General features: G+C 43.5%; 1 protein-coding gene and 1 pseudogene across 4 annotated transcripts in view; both read right to left on the bottom strand.

The window, feature by feature from the left end:
* Window positions 1–17,423, bottom strand: part of LOC139562458 (formin-2-like) — a 60,758-nt gene extending 43,335 nt beyond the window's left edge. For 2 of the 4 annotated variants that reach the window (XR_011672362.1, XR_011672363.1), the window contains exons 1-6: window positions 17,143–17,423; window positions 13,239–15,253; window positions 10,255–10,427; window positions 6,594–6,710; window positions 4,156–5,027; window positions 2,877–3,021 (exon numbers count right to left, since the gene is read on the bottom strand). Coding sequence is in view for 2 of the 4 variants with exons in the window: in XM_071380176.1 (XP_071236277.1) it covers window positions 2,877–3,021; window positions 4,156–5,027; window positions 6,594–6,710; window positions 10,255–10,427; window positions 13,239–15,222 (3,291 nt within the window). In the remaining 2 variants the exon portion in view is untranslated. The remainder of the gene's footprint in view (window positions 1–2,876; window positions 3,022–4,155; window positions 5,028–6,593; window positions 6,711–10,254; window positions 10,428–13,238; window positions 15,254–17,142) is intronic. The other 2 variants (XM_071380176.1, XM_071380177.1) reach the window with 2 other exon arrangements.
* A 38-nt stretch (window positions 17,424–17,461) lies between these two features.
* On the bottom strand, window positions 17,462–23,316 carry LOC139562515 (myosin heavy chain, fast skeletal muscle-like; annotated as a pseudogene).
* Window positions 23,317–23,673: the final 357 nt, after the last annotated feature.

Here is a 23,673-nt window from a genome sequence, read left to right as displayed (position 1 = left end):
ACCACAGTGAAGCATGGTGGTGGCAACATCATGCTGTGGGGATGTTTTTAATAAGCAAGGACTGGGAAACTGGTCAGAATTGAAGGAATGATGGATGGCGCTAAATACAGGGAAATTCTTGAGGGAAACCTGTTTCAGTCTTCCAGAGATTTGAGACTGGGATGGAGGTTCACCTTCCAGCAGGACAATGACCCTAAGCATACTGCTAAAGCAACACTCAAGTGGTTTAAGGGGAAACATTTAAATGTCTTGAAATGGCCCAGTCAAAGCCCAGACCTCAATCCAATTGAGAATCTGTGGTATGACTTAAAGATTGCTGTACACCAGCGGAACCCATCCAACTTGAAGAACCTGGAGCAGTTTTGCCTTGAAGAATGGGCAAGAATCCCAGTGGCTAGATGTGCCAAGCTTATAGAGACATACCCCAAGAGACTTGCAGCTGTAAGTGCTGCAAAAGGTGGCTCTACAAAGTATTGACTTTGGGGGTTGAATAGTTATTCACGTTCAAGTTTTCAGTTATTTTCTCTTATTTCCTGTTTGTTTCACAATAAAACATATTTTGCATCTTCAAAGTGGTAGGCATGTTGTGTAAATCAAATGATACAAACCCCCCAAAAATCTATTTTAATTCCAGGTTGTAAGGCAACAAAATAGGAAATATGCCAAGGGGGGTGAATACTTTCGCAAGCCACTGTATATGGATAAACCAACAGCCAACAGCCTTGGTGAAACCATGGACAGCATCATGTACGGTTCACAGTAGAGTAGACCAGTGGAGGCTGCTGAAGGGAGGACGGCTCATAATAATGGCCAGAACGGAGAAAATGGAATGGCATCAAATCATGTGTTTGATGTATTTGATACCATTCCACTGATTCTGCTCCAGCCATTACCACAAGCCTGTCCTTCCCAATTAAGGTGCCACTAACCTCCTGTGGAGTAGCCACTCCAGTTGACCACAGTCAGACTGAGAAAGCAGAGTGGCTGCTGGGTAATAAAGTGGTGTGGGGAGGGTAGCTAGTAAACCCCAGACTCAAACAGACCAATTTCATGTGCTCCAGATCACACAAACCACAACAACATAGAACATGGACACAGTTACATTACTGCCCTCCTGCCTCCAACACACTGTAGACGTCATAGAATGTCATTTTCAATGATAAAAAAGCGTTTCAAGAGTAATATATCAGTTGGCCAAGCTCCTATTGCAGGTGCATAATGGTGGTATTACACTGCAGTATAATATTGTCTGATGTGTTCATAGTGAAGATCATTCTACCACATTGGATATCCTTTTTGAAGATCATTCTACCACATTGGATATCCTTTTGACAGGATCTACAGAATAACTATTCTCCTGCAGTATATCATAACTAGTTCATCATAAACTGTTTTATTAATGCACAGTTCATTATCCATTCAAAAAGATTTTCATGATGGGAATATGGTTTCAATGAAAATATTACATACAAACCATGTGCAGAAATTGAATCCTAGGTTTTAAAAGATCTTTAATTCCCGTCAATCACCGTTTGATGTTTTATTTGTGTCTCCTCCCTGTCATGAGTCAATCATTCCAGTAATACTGTGTTTTCAATGTTGGCCTACACATATTTCTACGAAACCCACAAAGCCCTGCATCACATGCCAGAAATAAACCCTGAGGGAAAATTTGTTCTTCATTAGACCATAAAAGAGAATAAATTATCACAAAACAACATTTGTTGATGTGGAAAAAGTACTCAGAGGCAGAAGAGAAACGCAGACGTCTGTTAATGTAACTAAAACTAAAGGCCTGAGTACAGTATTCTTTCTCTACAGTTTCACATTTAACATTGCATATAACAAAGTGGGCTAGTATAGTGTGAAGTCGCCAGTCCACTCTGATATGAAGACACATATCCAGTCACACAAAAGACAGAAGGTGTGAGAGGGAAGAAAGATGATAACAAGGTATATCCAAATATCTAACACTTTCAACATAATGCATAAAAAATGCTTTGCAAACGCTATTCCATTATTACTTTAAAAAAGGTAAATTTCATATCCAAGTGATGAATGAATGTATGGTCGGTTGGTTGATTGAATCCAGACATAATGAGGTCTGACTGAGAGTGAGTATAAAAAGTGACTCAGCCTAGCTTTCTGCTCTTCATCAATCATCAAGTCTGTCTGTACTGAATACACAGAGGAAGTCCCTCTCACACAAGAGAGAAGAGCACACAAAGTCTCTGTCCCAATACTCTACTAAACCCTATTTTTTATCCTAATTTCCCCTGTGAACACTTAGAGCAGAAGTGCTTGGCTAGCTAGTTCTCCACCATGGTACTTACATCTATCAAATGCTGTTAGATCAGTGGCTGTGACAGAAAAGTACAGCAAAAAGTTTGAAAGGGAAGCTATGCTAGACTATTGGATCTGAGCCACAGAGCAGCGGTCTCAGGGGAGGAATCACAGGACAGACGAGGCTGCCACAGTGTCTCCCAGTCATCAGTGTGGGTTTGCTAACCACACGCCACACACTGGCTCCGAGTTTCGCTGGGCCTGGGATCCAGGGGCAGCCAGACCTCACACCACATAATCAGTCTCTGGCTACATCACTTCCTCATGTCATTTACAGGCAGGGGACTAATGTGACGGAGAGAAGTGCAGGAAGAGACAGAGATGGAACCAAAGAGAGTCAAGGGCAGGAAGAGACAGCGACGGGACCAAAGAGGGTCAAGGGGAGGAAGAGACAGGGATGGGACCAAAGAGCGTCAAGGGGAGGAAGAGACAGGGACGGGACCAAAGAGCGTCAAGGGGAGGAAGAGACAGGGATGGCACCAAAGAGAGTCAAGGGCAGACAGGCAGACACACGCTCATACAATGTACAGTACCTGTTTGGCCTTGGACTTGGTGATGGTGTCTGATATTGGCTTTTTTTTCTCCTTCACAGCACTTTTGGAAAACAACTTGACAAACTCATCAAAATCCACTGACGGTTCCTCGATCTTCTCCCAAACCAGAGAACCACTCGCATCCCTCAGGTAGAAGAGAGAAAGATCTGCATTACATCGCTTTCATTTAATCTTTATCCTGGTGATGTATACCTCAAACTTACAACTGAAAATGTATGGCATGTTATGCTTTACCGAGCCCCAGAATGCAGGGAGACCAGCACTATAGCACCTCTTCAGACAACAACTGTACAGTACATTACATTTCCAATAACTATAAATAAAAACACCACTATGTATCATGCCCACTGATTATCATAAGATGGACTTATTTACACTTCACAGTACAATTAGAAGGCTATTAAAAGACAAATTTATGTGTGTGGAGTCGGACCAAGTGCATCAGTACCAAACCGCCAGTGTTAGGGAGTAGTGAACATACATGTCATTTAACTAGAAATGTAACTTCATTTTGCAGTAGCTTGGTGGTAGTTGAACTATATTCAAATCTAGGTAGTGTTTTCAGTAGTTAATAACGTTTGGGCCATGTAGGGGTGTAGTTAACTACTGAAACTACACACTACTTTTATTGCAAAAATAAAATAAAATATTTGTGAAGTAGGGAAGAATTTCCTTTGATTTTCGGTATCAGACCTGCGTAAATCATAGTTGAAACATAGTTTTTGTGTTTAATAGGCTAAATGACACATTCTGTTAACACCTGACCCCAGAGTGATCTGTTCTTGCAATTTGTAGTTTATGACATTTCAGATTTAGATTTGATAATTTTTCAAATTAGCTTTAGTTCAGTAAACTATATTTTTCTTAAGGTAGCTTTAGTGTAGCTTAACTTCTTCCAGTGTTGGTAGTTTGGGAAACTATGATTTCAGAGAAGCTTCCCCAACACTGCAAAGCACATCTCAACATCTGTTTCAACTCAAACAACATCTCACCAGACTCTTTCCCCACATCTTTCTCAGATTTTAGACTGGGTTACCATCTGTGTAGCATTGGTTTACAAGGCTGATCTTTATCTTCAGTAGAAAACCCATTCTATAGACTCCATGAATGTCAATGATCTATCTCTATCTTTTGCATACGTTCTCATTCATGCGTTATGTTTATGGATATCTCATATACTGTAGTTAAACAGGAAGCTTTGGATAAACATACTGTATATGTATGAACAGTCATTGGACTAAAGTGGACTAGTAATTACTTTTTAGCATGCAGCTGGATCCTGGTCCAGTAGAGAGGCTTCATGGGCTTGGGGGGCTCAATGGGTGCCTTCTGAGGGCCAGCCTCCTGGGCCATGGTGGCCATGAATCCACCAGGAGGGGGAGGAGGGCCAAAGCCTGGGGGAGGTGGAGGTCCACCGCCGGGGGGTGGGGGCGGAGGAGGGGGGCCAATACCTGGTGGTGGGGGTGGAGGTGGAGGTCCAAAGCCTGGCAGGGGAGGGGGTGGAGGTGGAGATCCAAAGCCTGGCAGGGGAGGGGGTGGAGGTGGAGGTCCAAAGCCTGGCAGGGGAGGGGGTGGAGGTGGGGGACAGGATCCGCCCATACCTGGTAAAGGAGGAGGAGGGGGTGGAGGAGGAGGACCAGCCCCACCAGGGAGAAGGGGTGGGGGTGGAGGTGGTGGGGGCCCTCCAGAGAGCTGAGGTAGAGGAGGAGGGGGAGGAGGAGGGGGTATACCTGGGGTGGGAGGAGGTGGGGGCTGGGTACCACTTTGCTGCTGCTGTTGGCAGGTACAGACAAACTCAGGTTTGGGGAGGGAGGAGGAGGAGATCGCTGGGACAGAGGCTGAGGAGGGGATTGACCCTCCCCTGAAAGGCACTTCAAATCTAAAGGCCTCCTCCAAAGGGGATGTCTGTACGGAAACCTCGATCCTCTTCTTTCCTGTGAGGCTGATACCCCCCAAGGCCACAGTATTGTCCCCATCCCCACTCTTCTTAGAGTCGATCTCCATCTCCAGAGATGCATGCTGGATTTCCAGTGCTGCAATCTTTATCCTCAAGTCATTAATGGTCTGCTCCAGCCCTGTAATATCACTGCCATTGTCCTCTTGTGACAGATTCCCGGACTTTGACGAAATCTGTCACGAAAAAAGGATTTCAGACCACTTTTCAAGCAGAAGCAATGAAATACAGAACATTGTACATTTTAATATTACATAAAGGGATGTTTGAAGCCCTTTTTGATGGATGTAAACAGTCAAGCCATTAACACTTTTCAAGGAATGTGCTTTTTAAGTTGACTATTTATTATACCTTTATTTTATCAGGGAGTCATACTGAGACCATTACCCACATCCAAATACAAATACAACATGCAAGCAGAAAGAAAAAAAATGTCATAGAAAACTAACACATTCATCAACTATCTGATTTGCCATAGAGGTACCAGAACATCACATTTTAGAACATTTTGAAGACTGTTGCACAAATAAAGTGCAACAAAACTAAAAGCTGATTTACCTAACGCAGTAGAGACCAAAGGAATTTCCAGAGTTAGCCATCCCTGAGAGCGGGTGTGGTAACACGTATGTCTAAACTTCAGTAAAGATGTTCGGTACAGTGGGACTTTTTGTAAAAGGGCTTAATAAATGAAAATATAGCAATGTATCAACCTACAGTATGTGACATCAAAGAGAACCAACCAACTTTCTGGTAGATAATGCAGTGATGAGTACTAAAACTGTCGCCCTTAATAAAGCACACTATGATAAACTGCATCTAACTGCTTTAATGAAGCGGCAACTGCGTTCATATAGATGATGTCATCATAGTCTAGGACCGATAGGAACGTCGACTGAATAATCTACTTTCCACTATTTAGTGAGATGCAGGACCTATTTCTATAGAAGAAGACCATTTGACCAAAAAATACATGCTTACAAAAAAACTATATTTTGAACAATTCCTCAGACTTCAAACCTAGTAGATGCCACAACCTGAGTGAATAAGGGTAAACAAACATTGGTTTCAGGGTTATAGGTCAGGGTAAAGTGAGGGTCAGGGTCATGGTCAGGGTCAGGTCAGGGAAGACCACATGTCTAGACTCCAGGCTTCCAGCACCTGGGTAGTTAGAACATTGATGGGGAGACTTCAAAGACTTGACCCACGAGATGATCAAAGTCTCCATGATCTTCAAAGAGGCCATGTGTAGAGTGCAGAGCCCAGAGTTAGATGCACATCACAACACCCATGTCTATGCATACTACAGTTCGTGTTGACTTTACAGTCCGAGTCTTTCTGAGTGACGTCCAGGAGACCATTACAAGGTTAGGAGCTTGACAGGATATGAAGTTAACCTGCTTCTGACAATGACCTATGAAAGTTATCGTAGGAATTCAAGCCAAGCCTGACCTCTGTTGGAAAAACAGGAGTAATCCTCATGCGCTGTCATTATACAAAATATACAAAATATAACCACAAGAGGACAGTATTGTAACAAAACATGTCTGGGCATTCATTCACTTCCAGTTGTAATAGGAAACAGAAGAGTACAAAGATCTGTTGTCCTCCTGAGGCACACGGTCATTTTCCATTCGGTTGAAGTTGACGCAACATTTTCAATGTCACACTACTTGAATAAATGTTCTCCTCTGGAGCTCATCTGCTTGGTGTGGTACACTACATAAAACACACTGAAAACATACCTGAGCTGGTTGTGGAGGGGGCCACAGTGCCTGGATGCGGCCTGGGGTACGACCTTCATGGGGTTCCCAGAGGTGGGAGGGCAGGCCGAAGGTGGCCCACGTATACAGCTGGTCCTCCTGGGGGAGGGAAAACAAACAATGATCATGTTAGTATGTATTTTTACAGAATTTTATTCACATGATATATTACCACCATATAATAACCAGGCGAATATAACTGGGACATTAGACCTACATCATTTTCAGTTTATTTTTTATTTTTTGCACTGTCCTGTTTTGGCATTTACTTACACACACAAATAAAGGCCAAAACAGGGCAGTGCAAAAAAAAGGCAGACAGCTATTTAACATACAGACAGAGAAAAAGGAACTCCCTTCATATTTAATCACATTTTACTCCAAGGAATAAATCAATAAAGCAACCTATGTAAAGCCCTCTGTTGATTCAGAGGACATCAACCAACAACGGCTAAACCGACAGGGCTTTCACTGTACTAATCCAACCAATAAAATCATCCACTTTTCCTAAGTGAGTTAAGGTACAGTGTTTGCTTAGCACAAGACTCTCTATTATACAGTGGAACATGTAGAACATTGCGAGAAGCTAAAAGAAAGCCAATCTCATTAATCTGAGATATGAAAACTCAGCTTGTTACTGTGTATATTCCATTAGTTCAGCTTAATGCATGAGAGCTTATTACTTATCAACTGAGCACATTTTTTCCCTGGGAAATGGCTGTGAATGATTCCATTGCAGCAAGCAGTTTCAGCACGGCATGGCACGGTAATATGATATTAAATACATGCAATTGGGCAATTCTAAGGGCCCAATTTAGTCTGAATCTAAATATATTGTAAATCAATCGGATAATTTACAGACCTCTACATAATAGCTATCCATTTATGTAAGAATATCAAGCCATTCCAACACTGTGCATGTCAAGTGTGTGTGTTTGTGTGTACTGTATGCGTGTGTATGAGTGGGTGTCTACACTTTACATAGCACATATTCATTCTGTTCCAGTCTGTGAGCTCGCCTGAGGCGTTGTTTTCTCTGTGAAGTCAATGCCAGAACAAAACCTTAACCAGAACTCCAGTTTGAACTGGAGACAGAATCACAACTACAGTACAGACAGAGACAAAAACATGGTCAGAACCTGTCATAGCACCCTACTCTATCACATCAACAATATTTTCCCCATAGAGACAATGCTGATTCATTATAGTGGCACTATAGCGAGTGATTAGATCTCAGGGAGTCAAAAAAGGCTGTCTACTTTTACAGGGGAGAGGACAGTGAGGACAGAGAAAGAGAGTGAGGGAGGAAGAGAGAGAGACAGGAATGAGAGAGAGAGAGAGATAGGAATGAGAGTGAAGATGAAAGAGAGAAAGAGAGAGAGAGGAAGTAGAGAGAGAGAGAAAGAGAGAAAGAGAGAAAGAGAGATAGGAAGTAGAGAGATAGAGAAAGAGAGAAAGAGAGAGAGAGATACAACCCATATTTATGCTTATTTATTTTAACTTGTGTGCTTTAACCATTTGTACATTGTTACAACACTGTATATATATAATATAACATTTGTAATGTCTTTATTGTTTTGAAACTTCTGTATGTGTAATGTTTACTGTTAATTTGTATTGTTTATTTCACTTTTGTATAATATCTACGTCACTTGCTTTGGCAATGTTAACACATGTTTCCCATGCCAATAAAGCCCCTTGAATTGAATTGAATTGAATTGAATTGAATTGAAATTGAATTGAATTGAATTGATAGGAATGAGAGCGAAGATGAAAAGAGAGAAAGAGTGAAAGAGAGAGATAGGAATGAGAGTGAATATAAAAGAGAGAGAGAGAGAGGAAGTAGAGAGAGAGAGAAAGAGAGAAAGAGAGAAAGAGAGAGAGAGAGAGATAGGAAGTAGAGAGAGAGAGATAGGAATGAGAGTGAAGATGAAAGAGAGAAAGAGAGAGAGAGAGAAAGAGAGATAGGAAGTAGAGAGAGAGAAAGAGAGAAAGAGAGAGAGAGAGATAGGAATGAGAGCGAAGATGAAAAGAGAGAAAGAGTGAAAGAGAGAGATAGGAATGAGAGTGACTATGAAAGAGAGAGAGAAGAAGTAGAGAGAGAGAGAAAGAGAGAAACAGAGAGAGATAGGAAGTAGAGAGAGAGAGAAAGAGAGAGAGAGATAGGAAGTAGAGAGAGAGAAAGAGATAAAGAGAGAGAGAGATAGGAAGTAGAGAAAGAGTGAAAGAGAGAGAGAGATAGGAATGAGAATGAAGATGAAAGAGAGAGACAGAGAGAGAGAGAGAGGAATGAGAATGAAGATGAAAGACAGAGACAGAGAGAGAGAGAGAGAGATAGGAATGAGAGTGAAGATGAAAGAGAGAGGCAGATAGAGAGAGAGAGAGATAGGAATGAGAATGAAGACGAAAGAGTAGCATACAAAAATGGAAGAGAGGAAAATAAAACAGGGCAAGAGATTGAGTGAGAGCGAGAAAGAAGGGTGAGGGAGGACAGCAGGTGAGGGAGGACAGCGGGTGAGGGAGGAGAGCAGGTGAGGGAGGAGAGCAGCGTTGTCAATCGACACGGTTAGAAGTTGACTCTGGTCAAGCTGAATAATGCAGGGTTGCGGGTCCAACCCCAGGTAGAGACAGTGAAAGGAGATGACATGCGCGAACCCACCCAGCCACAGTGAGCCTTCTCAAGAGCAGCCTGAGCCCTGGGCACGTGGGGCTCTTATGCAATGCAGTCAGCAGATGGTCTACGCAAGCAGATGTGTGTGTCACAGAGTGACTGTTTGTAAGGCATGCGTGTGTGTGTGTGTGTGTGTGCATACTGTATTTCTATGTGATTTTGTGTGCATGTTATGACTGAGTGTTTGTGACAATGTGTTTATGTGTGTGAGTGTATCTAAGGGGGGAGGTGCACAGTGTAGCCAGAGACAAACGCTCATCTGTTCAGACACAAATCTGCTTTGGTGGCTGAGCAAAAGAAAAGCAGCTCTGATCACATGGCACATCCAGAAAGGAAACATGACAACCCATTGCCTCACGACACAATGTTCAGTCCCTATGGAGATACTGCAACAGGAAGCACCCCCCCCCCCCCCCACACAAACACACACACACATACACACACACATACACACGATTGCATGTACACACGCAATATTATTATTTTCTAGTTATGAAAAATGACTAAGCCGTGAAATCTATATTTAAATCCTCAGACTAAGAACCTTACAGCCGAGTGATTTCAGCTGCAAGGGGCATGTGATAAAAATGGCACTGACAGCGCGCTCAACGAACTTTGGAAAATTATAACCACACAAACATGAGATTACGTCCGAGTGAAGCGTTACTGGGAAGAGGATTTAAACATTTATGAAATCAGTTTCGTATGGTTAGGCTGACCGTGAGAACTGTTGTCAACATGAGGAAACGCTCAAATATAAAAACATCCAGATATGGAGATGGAGTATCAGGGCGGAGATGGTGGATATTTGATACAAATCCAGAATACATTTGTTTGAATACATTTGTTCATAATAAACTATCATCCAGTGCGTGATACTAGCCAGTTCAGACGATCAGCCTTTGATCAGTGGGATATTTGTTGAAACGGCAGCAGTGAAACAATGTAAGTAAGTAAAGGGTTGGTTCTCACATTAAAGGTGACTGTGGCTGGAGTGACAATGTCTTCATGCTGCTCTCTGAAACAGTCACTGAGGGGCTGCAGCAGCCCCAGGCCCAACATACGACAACACAACCTCTCCGCCTCCTCCTCTGTCACTCCCTTCCCCTGCTGCTGCAGACATAGACGCTCCAAAAGGGTGTGTCCTAAGGAAGAGAAAGAGAGAGAGAGAGAGAGAGAGAGAGAGAGACAGAGAGGAAGAGGGAGAGAGAGCGAGAGAGAGAGAGAGAGACAGCAACAGAGACAGAGAAACAGAGTGACAGAGAGAGAAAGAAAGAAAAAAGAAAGAAAGAAAGAAAGAGAGAGAAAGAAAGAAAGAAAGAAAAAAAGAAAAAAAGAGAGAGAGAGAGAAAGAAAGAAAGAAAGAAAGAAAGAAAGAAAGAAAGAAAGAAAGAAAGAAAAAAAAAAAAAAAAGAAAGAAAGAAAGAAAGAAAGAAAGAGAGAGAGAGACATTCGTAAAATAGATCTTGGGAAGACACACCGTTATGAAGAAACAGATACTGCAGAGGATATTGATGAGACAGCAGAGGGATTTTTGTAATTGATTGAGATACACACAGATGTAAAATGAAGAGAGAAACATTTAACGTTCAAAGATCTACAGATAGAGAGTGAGATGGTAGATCACAGATTCAGACAAGATAATTAACACCTACATCTACATGTGCAAGCAGCTTCAATAATTGACACCTACGAGTGCAAGCAGTTTCGATAATTGGCACCTACAAGTGCAAGCAGTTTCGAACTTCTAATCTACATCATTATAGAAAATGTTGGCGCAAAAATATATATGGCTAGTATTAGCTATCACTAAGTAGCTAACGTATCACTGTATAATGTTTGTTTTTATAAACTGGGTGGTTCGAGCCCTGAATGCATCTTGGGGGCTCGTTGTATATGGCCAACACACCACGGCTATGGGCTGTATCCAGGCATTCTGCGCTGCGTTGTGGCTAAGAATAGCCCTTAACCATGGTATATTGGCCATATATCCCACCCACTTATGTTGCAAACATAATTAGAACAGTAAAAATACATGTTTTGTCATACCCGTGGTATATGGTCTCATATGCCACAGCTTTCAGCCAATCAGCATTCAGGGCTCGAACCACCCAGTTTTAAAAAACAAACATTATACATTGATACGTTAGCTAGATGTAGTACTGCATAACAGTATTGTGTTACTACTATTATTTTATAAATACTGTGTTTTCAACTTCTCTGTGCAACATCTATTGGTCCTGAGGTGGCCAAAAGAGGGCACCTTCTTAGAAATCACATGATGGAAGGTGCTTTCTGCAAATGCCATGGCTTAACCTTCACATTAACAGCTGGCATTTAAACAGTACTCTAGGCTACCATCAAAAGAACAATATTTATCAGAACCATCCTGGTCATTGAGTCATAGGAGGCGGGGAGGAATAATCCTACCACATTGCTCAGCTGTGTATGTTACGAAAGGGATGGTCTAGACAGAGCAAGGGAAGGCCTGGTTTTCTAATCCAGAGATGTCACAAGTCATGGCAATGTGACCAGAGGAGCTTTGGTGGGGAGACGTAGGCCTACTCCTCTACTGATCCATGTTCTACTGGCAGGATATTCAATTAAAACAGTCAAACTAATCATCTATAATGCTATTATATGCGTGTTATGACTTGAATTAGCTAGAACACGTGAGCCAACTGCAAATAACGCTGCACGACGCTGCAAAGTAGGTTTTTTCAACGTTGTGTTTACGATTGTCTCTTGTTTGCGAGGTAGCAAAAGAACATTTAGCGATACAAAACTTCTTCTTGTCCTTGCAATAGATGTTTTTTAGATTATGATCAGGTAAGGATAGTTCAAAGCTATTTTAAGCTTATCTAAGCAGTCTGATTAAAGAACATGAAGAAATCAAAATGATTGTTAAAATGCGACGTTGCTCTCTGTTCAATAGCCAACACTCTTTTAGATACACATACAGTATGATGATGAACAACCTTATCCAAAGAAACTGTATTTTTGTTGTCTTTAAAGTGTGACAAGGATGAACACAAACAACAACAGCACCAGCAAAGAATCTCCTTCCCCTCAGTGTACAGGCTAGTGACCCCTGTCCCTATTGATATTCTCTAAAACAGATCCATGTCACATGACTGAGTGCGCCAATAGCTGAGGCAAACCAGGGCCAGACTGGATAACAAGATGTTCTGGTTGATAAAATGATAAACTGATAATCAAGTTTGACAGCTCAATCCTGGGCAAGACAGCAACCTACCACTGTATCAAGGAATGATCTGAATATCTAGCTACAGTTCAGCTGTGCAAATGTGAAGAGGTTCAATCAAATTTGATTTATCACAGACTTTACCGTGAAATGCTTACTTATGAGCCCTTTCCCAACAATGCAGAGATAAAAAGTGTGGGTGTGTGTAGCCCTCTCAGACAGTTGGGCAAAGAACGGCATTGCCATGGGTGAGTGATCAATTTCACAATCAGCACTGCTGCAGGAGCAGAGAGCTGAAACAGCTGAGCCCCAGACCATCAGCCTTCTGTAGTGTACTAATACTGAGGAGGATATCCATGACAACATATTGTTCGATAAGGTACAGCACAGTATGTTCTTACAGGGGTTGATATTCAAATTCAGTATACGTTATCATTACATTACATAATGTGATGTTTAATAGAAATACATTTATATCTATTGGTCCTATATTTATAAATACACAATGGTTATTGTAATTTTACATGATGATAATTATCATTACACACTCACATTACACACATTATCATTACACACTCACATAATCCCTGTTTGGCAAAAAGGCTCAAAGCCCAAAATGATGGCTTACAACCAGCCTTCCATGGATTCCCAGCCATAATAGGCCTAAATTATTATCTAACCAACATATTTACCCCATTTATGCCAATGTTACCCTGTAACTCATTTAGCACCTCTATGCTCAGTCACTTACCAGAGAAGACATCTTGATATGGCCCTGTGGTGGTGTTCTGGACACCTGAGAGGCGTCGTCTGGTGCCAAGAGTCAGAGTAGCCCCTGAGATGCCTCTCTCTGACCCCCCATGCTCCTGGAGGTCAGCGGCGTCCTCATGCCTAGCTCTGAGGCCTTCCAGATCCTTGGTCCAGTCTGCAGAATGACTGAGAGGCCCGGCGATACTGCAGGACCTTTGCCTGGTGGTCCTCCACACCTGGGCCTTGTGGCCCCCATACCCTGCCCCAGAGCCTGGCCCCATCCTACGGGGGATAAGGGGGCTCTGGCTGGGGGAGCCTATGGGGGATGTCAACTGCCTGGTGGTGGTCTTCACGTAGGAAGGGTGGATGGGAGGATAGGGCTTGACAGTGGAGGTAGTGGAGGACGTCCTTCTGGAAAGGGCTCTTTTGGAACTGTCAGCCGTCAGCAGAGAGACAGAATAGCTACTCTTCCTCCTGCTCATAGACCAGAAGTCTCTCCCCCTGTCCCCCTCCTCCCTCTCCACAGTCAGGTCCATGTTACTGACACTTCTGGGTGACCCTGAGGTCGTTCCCAACCTGATGCACCTGACCCCCTCGATGGTGCTACCCCCCTCATCAAAGCTCTGGCTCTGAGTCAGCTGGGAGGTCAACACCGGACTCTCCAGGTCGTCCTGGGGCTCCTCGGCGCTCTCATAGGATGTGGTGGTGGCGGTGGTGTCTGTGAAGCTGTAGGTGCTGGTGGTTTTGGGCAGGGGGCTTCCACTGCTCCTCTCGGTGTCGAAGGCAGCCGAGGAGGGGCCACTGTCACTTGGTGAACCTAAATCTGACTCCTCCCCAGATGCCACACCTCCCTCTGCCTCTGACTGTCCAAGCTCAGCACTTTGGTCTGGTCCTACAGTATCAGTAACAACGGGTGTCTCATCCACCTGTCCCTTGTCCAGGTCTGGCCCATGAGTGGAGCCTACCTCCTGTGGGTCAGTGGGGTCAGGGGCTAGGGGTTTAACATCACCACCGGAGGTGGGGGAGGTGACCCCCTCAGCCAAAGGGACAGTGACCCTATCCAGGACCCCGTCAGAGGTCCCATGCTGCTCCCTAATAGCCTGCTGGATGTCCGACAGCAGGTCTTCATGATCAGCCGCAGCAGAGTGGAAGCTGTAGAGGTCCCCGTCTGATCCTGAACTAATCCTCTGGCCCTCGTCCTCAGGCCCCGATGTTGTCAAGTGGCCTTGCTCTGGCTCACCATCCGACATCATTCCCAGCTCGTCTGCTGAGAGGCTGCTGTTGACCCCACCAGTCTCCTCCAGCTGGGACTCCTTGCTGTCCAGGATATCCTCCTTGGACAACCCCTTTGCCTTCGACAGACTCTTCCTGAGCCGCATACTGGAAAACACAGAGCTTTTGGATTCCGATTTGGATTTCTTCTTGCCGGCATCTCCCCCTTTGGATTTCTTGCCTTTATTGGAGCACTCCAGTTCCCTGTCCTCGGCTCCCCCATCACAGGGGGCGTCTCCCCCTACCACCTTCCTCTGCTTGGCCTCCTGGTTCCCCATGTTCCTAAACAGGCGGACCCCCTTGGCAATCAGGCCATGCTGCTGGGGCTGTTTCTCATGGGTTGCTGAACTGGTTCTCCGGGAGCTCAGCACTAATCCCTGCCTGCTCGTCGGTGTCAGGAGCAGCTGTGAGGATGCTGCTGCTGAGAGGAGGCTGACAGACTCACTGTCTCCCTCCCCCTCCCTGCTCCTATCTGCTTGCTCTGCTTTGTTGCATAACGGGCTGCTGGATGAGCGACCCAGTCGTGCATGCTCAATGCGAGGCTCCTCCCCGTCCAGAGAAGGCGGAAGCGGCTGGTGAGTATGATGTTGTTGTTGTTGCTGTCTGCGGAGCAGGTTAGTCACACTACTCTTCCTCCTGTCTTTAAACGCTGTGATGAAGAAGCTCTCCTTGAGGAAAGGCACCTGGGTCTCTACAGTCTGAATGGTCTGCATCCTGACTGCAGGAGGGTACAAGCTGGACAGTCTAAATTAACAACAGAGAGAGTGGAAGCATTCATTTATTCAGTTTATATTGAAACATAATTATTTACAGTAAGATCAGAGGCACTTTGTTTTCAATGGAGCCTATAGGGAAGACTGAAAAGAAAATCCAGGCAAAATTCCTATTCAAATCACGTTTTGTCATGTAATATAGTTAGACCTTAATCTATGCTTTCAAAGTGTCTGCTAATGCCATTATCATTAATCCATCATCTGGAGGAAAAATATAATATAATAATAGCTCTCTGGTTTGTGCTACAACAGCATTATAAACATTTCATATCCATTGTGGTGTTTACCCGTTAAAAACCTAGTATTTAACACTGCCTTGTTTTTTCTCATGTTTTATTCTCCTGGGTATTCCCTGTACTGTTACAAATATGTCAGCAGTTGTTTGCGTCATGTCTATAGTCCCAGTGGGAATATGATTCAAGTAATCAGTTCCAATCTCTACAGCCTACATATCTATGAATAGCTGTGTGTTTAGTCTGTGTTTTAGTACACTGAACAAAAATATAAACACAACATGTAAAGTGTTGGTCCCATGTTTCATGAGCTGAAAAGAAAAATCCAAGAAATGTTCCATAGGCACAAAAATCTTAATTCCATCAAAGTTTGTACACAACTTTCCCTGTTAGTTAGTATTTCTCCTTTGCCAAGATAATCCATCCACCTGACAGGTGTGGTATATCAAGAAGTGATTAAACAGCATGATCATTACACAGGTGTACCTTGTGCTGGGGACAAAAGGCCACTCTAAAATGTGCAGTTTTGTCACACAACACAATGCCACAAATGTCTCTCATGTTTTGAAGGCCGTGCAGGAATGTCATTGACTGCAGGAATGTCTACCAGAGCTGTAGCCAGATAATTGAATGCTAATTTCTCGACCATAAGCTGCCTCCAACGCAGTTTTAGAGAATTTGGCAGAATGTCCAACCGGCCTCACAACCGCAGACCACGTGTAACCACACCAGCCCAAGATCTTCACATCCGGCTTCTTCACCTGTGGGATCTTCTGGGGTGGGGGGGGGGGGTAATAAATAAATAATAAAGCCCTTTTGTGTGGGGAAACTCATTCTGATTGGCTGGGCCTGGCTCCCCAGCAGGTGGGCCTGGCTGCAAAGTGGCTGCGCTTCTGCCCAGTCATGTGAAATCCATAGATCAGGGCCTAATGAATTCATTTCAATTGACAGCTTTTCTTATATTAACTATAATTCAGTATAATCTTTGAAATTGTTGCATGTTGCATTTATACCCTGAACTAACACATCTTCCACAGTGACATCTTCAGTACTGTACAGTAGGTCTATGTAGCTAAATATTTATTCCAGGGTATTCTGTTGATTCTTATCATTTAGACACTGTAATCAATACATCTAATTCAAACAGTGATTACTAGTTGAACATTGGGTGTGGCTCATTGGTAGATCATTTCTGGAGAATGTTGGCAAGAAAATGGCCACCACGGTACATCTATCAATGATCAGCATTTGACCTCAGATGTTCAATGCATATATGTTTACCTGAGAATAATACTTCTCAACTTTAATTATTAAAAAAAATGTATGCAACTTCACTACTTTAAGATTCACTTTCTTGATTATTAATATTAATTATTCTCTGCATAGTAATAGAACAGAACGACTAGATTAGGCCTACCGTACACTGTGATACAGTATAGTCCAACCAATGAAATACTTGCCCAGTAAACTGTTTAAGCAATTTATCACCAACAACTGTCTGCACAAAGACAGAAGGCTACTGTTTATCTTCCAACATAGAACAAAATACATTATCACATTGGGCCAAAAGGAAAATCTGCGGAAAGGAAAAAACAGTTTACATGAATAAGATACAAGTTATACATACCTTCAGTTCAATATATATAATAGCAGTCACTCTACACCCACAGGAGAGAAGAGAAAGTCCTTTCCTGAGCGTATTTTCTCCAGTATTGAGTGGAACACAATCAAGTGTTTGTAATCTCCACTGGGCTGCTCCTCTTCCTCGGTCACATGAAGAAGTGGTACTTATCATCACATGTCCTGATCCTGGTCATACTCACCCTCGCTCTGCTCCTCCTTCACAACACACAACAACATCCTGCTGTTACTAGGAACACAGCCTGCTGACAGACAAACTATTTCATTATGATATGATTAGCACTAATGCTAATGCCTAACACATTTTCCAATACAAACCATGTGGTCGTACTACAGATATGCACTGTATGTATACATATAATTGTACTATAAAGGGCCCCCCCCAAAAAATGAAATGCGGCGGACATACAGTCAGTCAGCCGGTATCATATTTTGGTATAGTTTAGATGACTCTGTATCCAATATCTTTGAGGTTTTAATTGGGGTGAAACGTGTAATATACATGTACATATTTGTCATATAATTGCAAGGTGAGGTCAGAAAGCTGGAGCCTTTTAATCTGTACATTGCAAGTATTTCAGAGTGTTTCTCTCTGGAACGTAATAAATAAAAACGTTTAACTTGTACAGAGAATATGTTCTTTAATATAATATAGAATATAATAACATATGCCATTTAGCAGCTGCTTTTATCCAAAGCGACTTAGTGTCATGCATTTCATGTATGGGTCGTCCTGGGAATCGAAACCACTCTTCTGGCATTACAAGCAGCATGCTCTACTAACTGAGCTACAGAGGACCACTTTCATGAGTGATGAGATCTCTTGTTTATAATTATACAATTACTAATTGATGGATAATTTGCAATCTTCATTGTTCAGATCATTTTGGATGTTTTGCTCAACCCTATATGTAATAGTTCAACTCTAGTATACTCAGTTAGTTGAGAGGTGTGATTTAGTGTCAAGCTCTGGGTATAGTACTGTGTCATGGTGTAATAAATCCACAGAGTCACCAAGGAGACTAGTGTGGCCACACATGTTTAATGTTGGCTCTGAATATCCCCATGAAAAAAACATATTCTTTTTATTAAACAAACAAAATGAGATTGTCTTGTTTATTCAGCTCCAGCTGCTATAGCCTGTGACAAGAGAAAAGAAGGGATCAACATCATCCTTTTCATCCATCATCCACACATGAACACTTGAAAGAATACAATGGATGTGATAAGGTACTCCTTTGTAAGCCTCTGTGCTCAGCTTTGCTTTAAATTTCATTTATAAATTTAGTAGGAGTTGTCTTATATTCTTTAACATTAGAAACTGCATCAATATTCTCTAAGTATAGGTTTCTCAGAGACCTCTAAGTCATTATGCTCCAATAAAGTTATTAGGTCAATATCGACCTGTATACACTGAACCATCAAGTGGTGAGGATGATGAGATATTTGGACATGTGTGTTGGGTCTGCGTCTGAAATAGCACCGCATGCCCTATGGGTCCTGGTCAAAGGGAGTGCACTATACAGGGTATAGGGTGCCATTTCCGATGCAGCCTAGGTGTAACAGCAGATCTGTAATGTGTTTGTGTACGGCATAGCGGCCCTTGGCCATGAGCTTGTTGACCTGGGTCTCAGTAATGTCACAACGCTCCTCTGCCTCATCCAGCTTATGCTGCACCTTCCTGAACTTAGACATGTGGGAGTTGGATGGTTCCTCCTTGGAGGGGGAGAAAGTGAGAGGGAGAGAGGAAGAGGATACAAAAAGAGGTAAGGAGGGAGAAAACCAGATAATAACAATGTAATGATTCTCCTTATACAGTGAGTATTTGACTGCAAGTCTACTGTGACTCACTGCTTCCTCAGCCTGCCTACTGTAGGTCTTCACTTTCAACTGCAGCTTGTCCACCAGGTCCTGCAGTCTGCTGACGATTTTCTTATCTTTCTCAGTCTGCGTGAGAGAATAGTCAAAGCCCATAAGTCATATGTGTGTGTTTGTGTGAGTGTGTATGTGAGTGAGAGTGTGTGCAGGTGTTTCTCTTACTTTGTAGGTGAGCTCCTTGACTCTGCGCTCATACTTGCGGACTCTCTGGACAGCATCCACACCTCCTCTCTGCTCGGTCTCCACCTCAGTCTCAAGCTCACCCACCTGTAGCACAGGGGACATGGACACAATGTTTGAGAAGATGTAATCAATACTCAATCAAATGATATATACTGGCTTTTATACTTGGCATCATAACCATCATAATCACCAAGATATTATTTGGGATCTGTACCGGCCAGAGAAATGCTATATTCTTCGATATAATGTGCTACAATTGAACATAAAACTCTGAATGCCAGAATCACTGCTAACTCCAACTGCTCTCCAGTTTCTGGGGCTGCTTCTTGCTACCCTTCCCGGCCAGGTTCTCAGCCTTATCCAGACAGTGCTGCAGGTCCTTGACTGTGACCTCCAGGTCATTCTCTCCAGGTGAGAGCTGATGCCATGCTCCTTCTTAAGCTCCTCAGCCATCATAGCTGCCTGGAACAATAGGTAGCATGCAGGTCAGAATAAAAAATATGAATTTCTAATGCAAATTGGACAATCAGATTGTATTGTGTATCATCATACATACATTCTCTAGAAGGGAGTCCTCTCAGATGTTTGCCTGGGGTTGTAGACTACCATACAAGCCACGTTATGAGGATTCACATCAGTGATATGCTTCTTGATCTTCTCCTCTGCGTTCCTGGCCTCCTGGATGATGTCGTCCACCTCTCCTTGCACTGTCACCAGGTCAGTCTCCAACTTCTTCTTGGTGTTCAGAAGTCTGGTGTACTGGAGGAGGAATACTTTATTAATGATGAGTTGAACCTCAAGAGAATCTCAAGAGAACATAATGTACAACTCACATGATGGGAACTGGAAATGGCTTTTGACTCTTGTTAGCTGGGAGTGCAGAGGTCCCACACGCTTGTTGGCGTCTACCAGCTTGTGCTCGCCCACTTTGCGGCCTCTCTCTGTCTGCTCCAGAACAACTGTTAGCTCCTCAATCTCAGCCACCATCAGAGAGTTCCTGCGGTCAACCATGACGGCCTGCTCCTTCATGTCTTCAGCGGCATGCTGGGACAACGACATACAGTGGGGAGAACAAGTATTTGATACACTGCCGATTTTGCAGGTTTTCCTACTTACAAAGCATATAGAGGTCTGTAATTTTTATCATAGGTACACTTCAACTGTGAGAGACGGAATCTAAAACAAAAATCCAGAAAATCACATTGTATGATTTTTAAGTAATTAATTAGCATTTTATTGCATGACATAAGTATTTGATACATCAGAAAAGCAGAACTTAATATTTGGTACAGAAACCTTTGTTTGCAATTACAGAGATCATACGTTTCCTGTAGTTCTTGACCAGGTTTGTACACACTGCAGCAGGGATTTTGGCCCACTCCTCCTCCATACAGACCTTCTCCAGATCCTTCAGGTTTCGGGGCTGTCGCTGGGCAATACGGACTTTCAGCTCCCTCCAAAGATTTTCTATTGGGTTCAGGTCTGGAGACTGGCTAGGCCACTCCGGGACCTTGAGATGCTTCTTACGGAGCCACTCCTTAGTTGCCCTGGCTGTGTGTTTCGGGTCGTTGTCATGCTGGAAGACCCAGCCATGACCCATCTTCAATGCTCTTACTTAGGGAAGGAGGTTGTTGGCCAAGATCTCGCGATACATGGCCCCATCCATCCTCCCCTCAATACGGTGCAGTCGTCCTGTCCCCTTTGCAGAAAAGCATCCCCAAAGAATGATGTTTCCACCTCCATGCTTCACGGTTGGGATGGTGTTCTTGGGGTTGTACTCATCCTTCTTCTTCCTCCAAACACGGCGAGTGGAGTTTAGACCAAAAAACTCAATTTTTGTCTCATCAGACCACATGACCTTCTCCCATTCCTCCTCTGGATAATCCAGATGGTCATTGGCAAACTTCAGACGGTCCTGGACATGCGCTGGCTTGAGCAGAGGGACCTTGCGTGCACTGCAGGATTTTAATCCATGACGGCGTAGTGTGTTACTATTGGTTTTCTTTGAGACTGTGGTCCCAGCTCTCTTCAGGTCATTGACCAGGTCCTGCCGTGTAGTTCTGGGCTGATCCCTCACCTTCCTCATGATCATTGATGCCCCACGAGGTGAGATCTTGCATGGAGCCCCAGACCGAGGGTGATTGACCGTCATCTTGAACTTCTTCCATTTTCTAATAATTGCGCCAACAGTTGTTGCCTTCTCACCAAGCTGCTTGCCTATTGTCCTGTAGCCCATCCCAGCCTTGTGCAGGTCTACAATTTGATCCCTGATGTCCTTACACAGCTCTCTGGTCTTGGCCATTGTGGAGAGGTTGGAGTCTGTTTGATTGAGTGTGTGGACAGGTGTCTTTTATACAGGTAACGAGTTCAAACAGGTGCAGTTAATACAGGTAATGAGTGGAGAACAGGAGGGCTTCTTAAAGAAAAACGAACAGGTCTGTGAGAGCCGGAATTCTTACTGGTTGGTAGGTGATCAAATACTTATGTCATGCAATAAAATGCAAATGAATTACTTAAAAATCATACAATGTGATTTTCTGGATTTTTGTTTTAGATTCCGTCTCTTACAGTTGAAGTGTACCTATGATAAAAATTACAGACCTCTACATGCTTTGTAAGTAGGAAAACCTGCAAAATCGGCAGTGTATCAAATACTTGTTCTCCCCACTGTATAGGGACCACAGTGCATTCTAGAAAACTCACAGAACTCAAGGAAGACCCTCGAGCAACTGGCCAAACCATAATTTGTGGACTTACACTGTATGCTACTCGCAGAATAAAATGATTTAAGTCAAGAAAGTCATTATTTGCTACTGATCAAGACAATTCCCTCACTATTTTTCAGTTTTTTTTAACCTGATGTCATGGCTTTTGTACCTTGAGCTGTCAATAGACGTTCCTTAGCTGTTTCTGGGCCTCGGTGGTCTTCCTGTTGGAGTGGCTCAGCTGGATATCTATCTTATTCAGGTCTCCCTCCATCTTCTTCTTCACTCTCATGGCGTCATTTCTGCTGTGGACCTCAGAGTCCAGAGTGCTCTGCATGGACTCTGCCAACCTCTGGCTCTTTCGCTTTATCTGCTCCATCTCCTCGTCCTTCTCCGCCAGCTTCCTGTCCACCTCTCTTTTGATGTGGTTCAGCTCCAGCTGCAGGATATTGGACTCCTCATACTCTAGTTTACCCTGAATGGACAAAGCAAAGTAGTCGTTTAAATGTGTTCATACAGCATTTTCAACCTGTAACAGTTTAATGTTTTTATACTTATGGAACAGCAGTGTGCTCTACCTCAGCCTCCTCCAGAGCGGTCTGGATCTCAGACTTCTCAGTCTCCACAGTCTTCTTGGCCTTCTCCTCTGCGTTCCTGGCCTCCTCGATGATGCCGTCCACCTCTCCCTGCACTGCCACCAGGTCAGTCTGGAGTCCTGAAGGACTTATGGAACAGCAGTGGGCTCTACCTCAGCCTCCTCCAGAGCGGTCTGGATCTCACTTCTCTGTCTACACAGTCTTCTTTGCTTTCTCTGGCTCATGGATGCTCTTGCCAGTCTCTCCGATCTGTTCAGTCAAGTCAGCGATCTCCTCTGCACACACAAACACAACATTGATTTATAATAAGGAGATTTTCAGGGGACATACATGGTTTATACTCAGTATTGTTGTAGTTTGCTCATGTTGCAGATTCTTTTTGTTCTCCCTTTTCAGGGTCTCCAGCTGATCCTCCTCATAGGAGTTCTTCATCTTGAAGAGCTCAGTGTTGAGAGAGCAAGAATCCTTCTGAGCTCCTTCCAGCTCAGCTTGGCACTCCTCAAACTTTTGCTTCCACTCTGCCAGGATCTTATCAAAGTTCCTCTGCTTCTTGTCGAGGTTGGCGGCCTAGGCGTTGGCCCTCTGCACATCAATCATGAGGTTCTCCACCTCTCCCTGCAGCCTCTGCTTGGTCTTCCTCAGAGAGTCCCACTTTGAGTTCACTGCCTCAACGGTCTCCCCAGCCTCCTGCAGACGATTATGGTGGTTGAGTGCGCTGCGGCGGAAGCGTTCACAAAAGATTTGCGCTACGGAGGAGCATGCATGGTTCCCATGAAGACCAATGAAGAATTTCAACATAACAAAATGCAATGCAAGGATGTTCAGAAGCAAAACACATTATGCATATTTATTAAACTACATCTAAGTGTTTGTTGAGTGTTAGGCCTATGGAAAGTGTTACATTTTGACAACGTGGAAAGTGTTCCTGTCTGAAAGTGAATATGTTAGGTAGCTGCTTCTCCCACTAACTTGTGCTGATGCATATTGTTACTGGAAATACTATTGATGACAATCTACAGTGTATTAACTGGTATGCTCCTACTAATCTGCTAAGACATTAGAGATACTTGTTCCCGAAAAGAATCCATCATCATCTGTTCAAAGTGGTCCTTATTCTGTAAATTGTACAGTAGGCCTACGGTACTGCACTGCATC

Source organism: Salvelinus alpinus, chromosome 32 (genome assembly GCF_045679555.1).
Source record: "Salvelinus alpinus chromosome 32, SLU_Salpinus.1, whole genome shotgun sequence".
NCBI lineage: Eukaryota > Metazoa > Chordata > Actinopteri > Salmoniformes > Salmonidae > Salvelinus > Salvelinus alpinus.
Note: the sequence above shows the minus strand (reverse complement) of the source record. Positions and strands in the feature narration are given on the sequence as shown.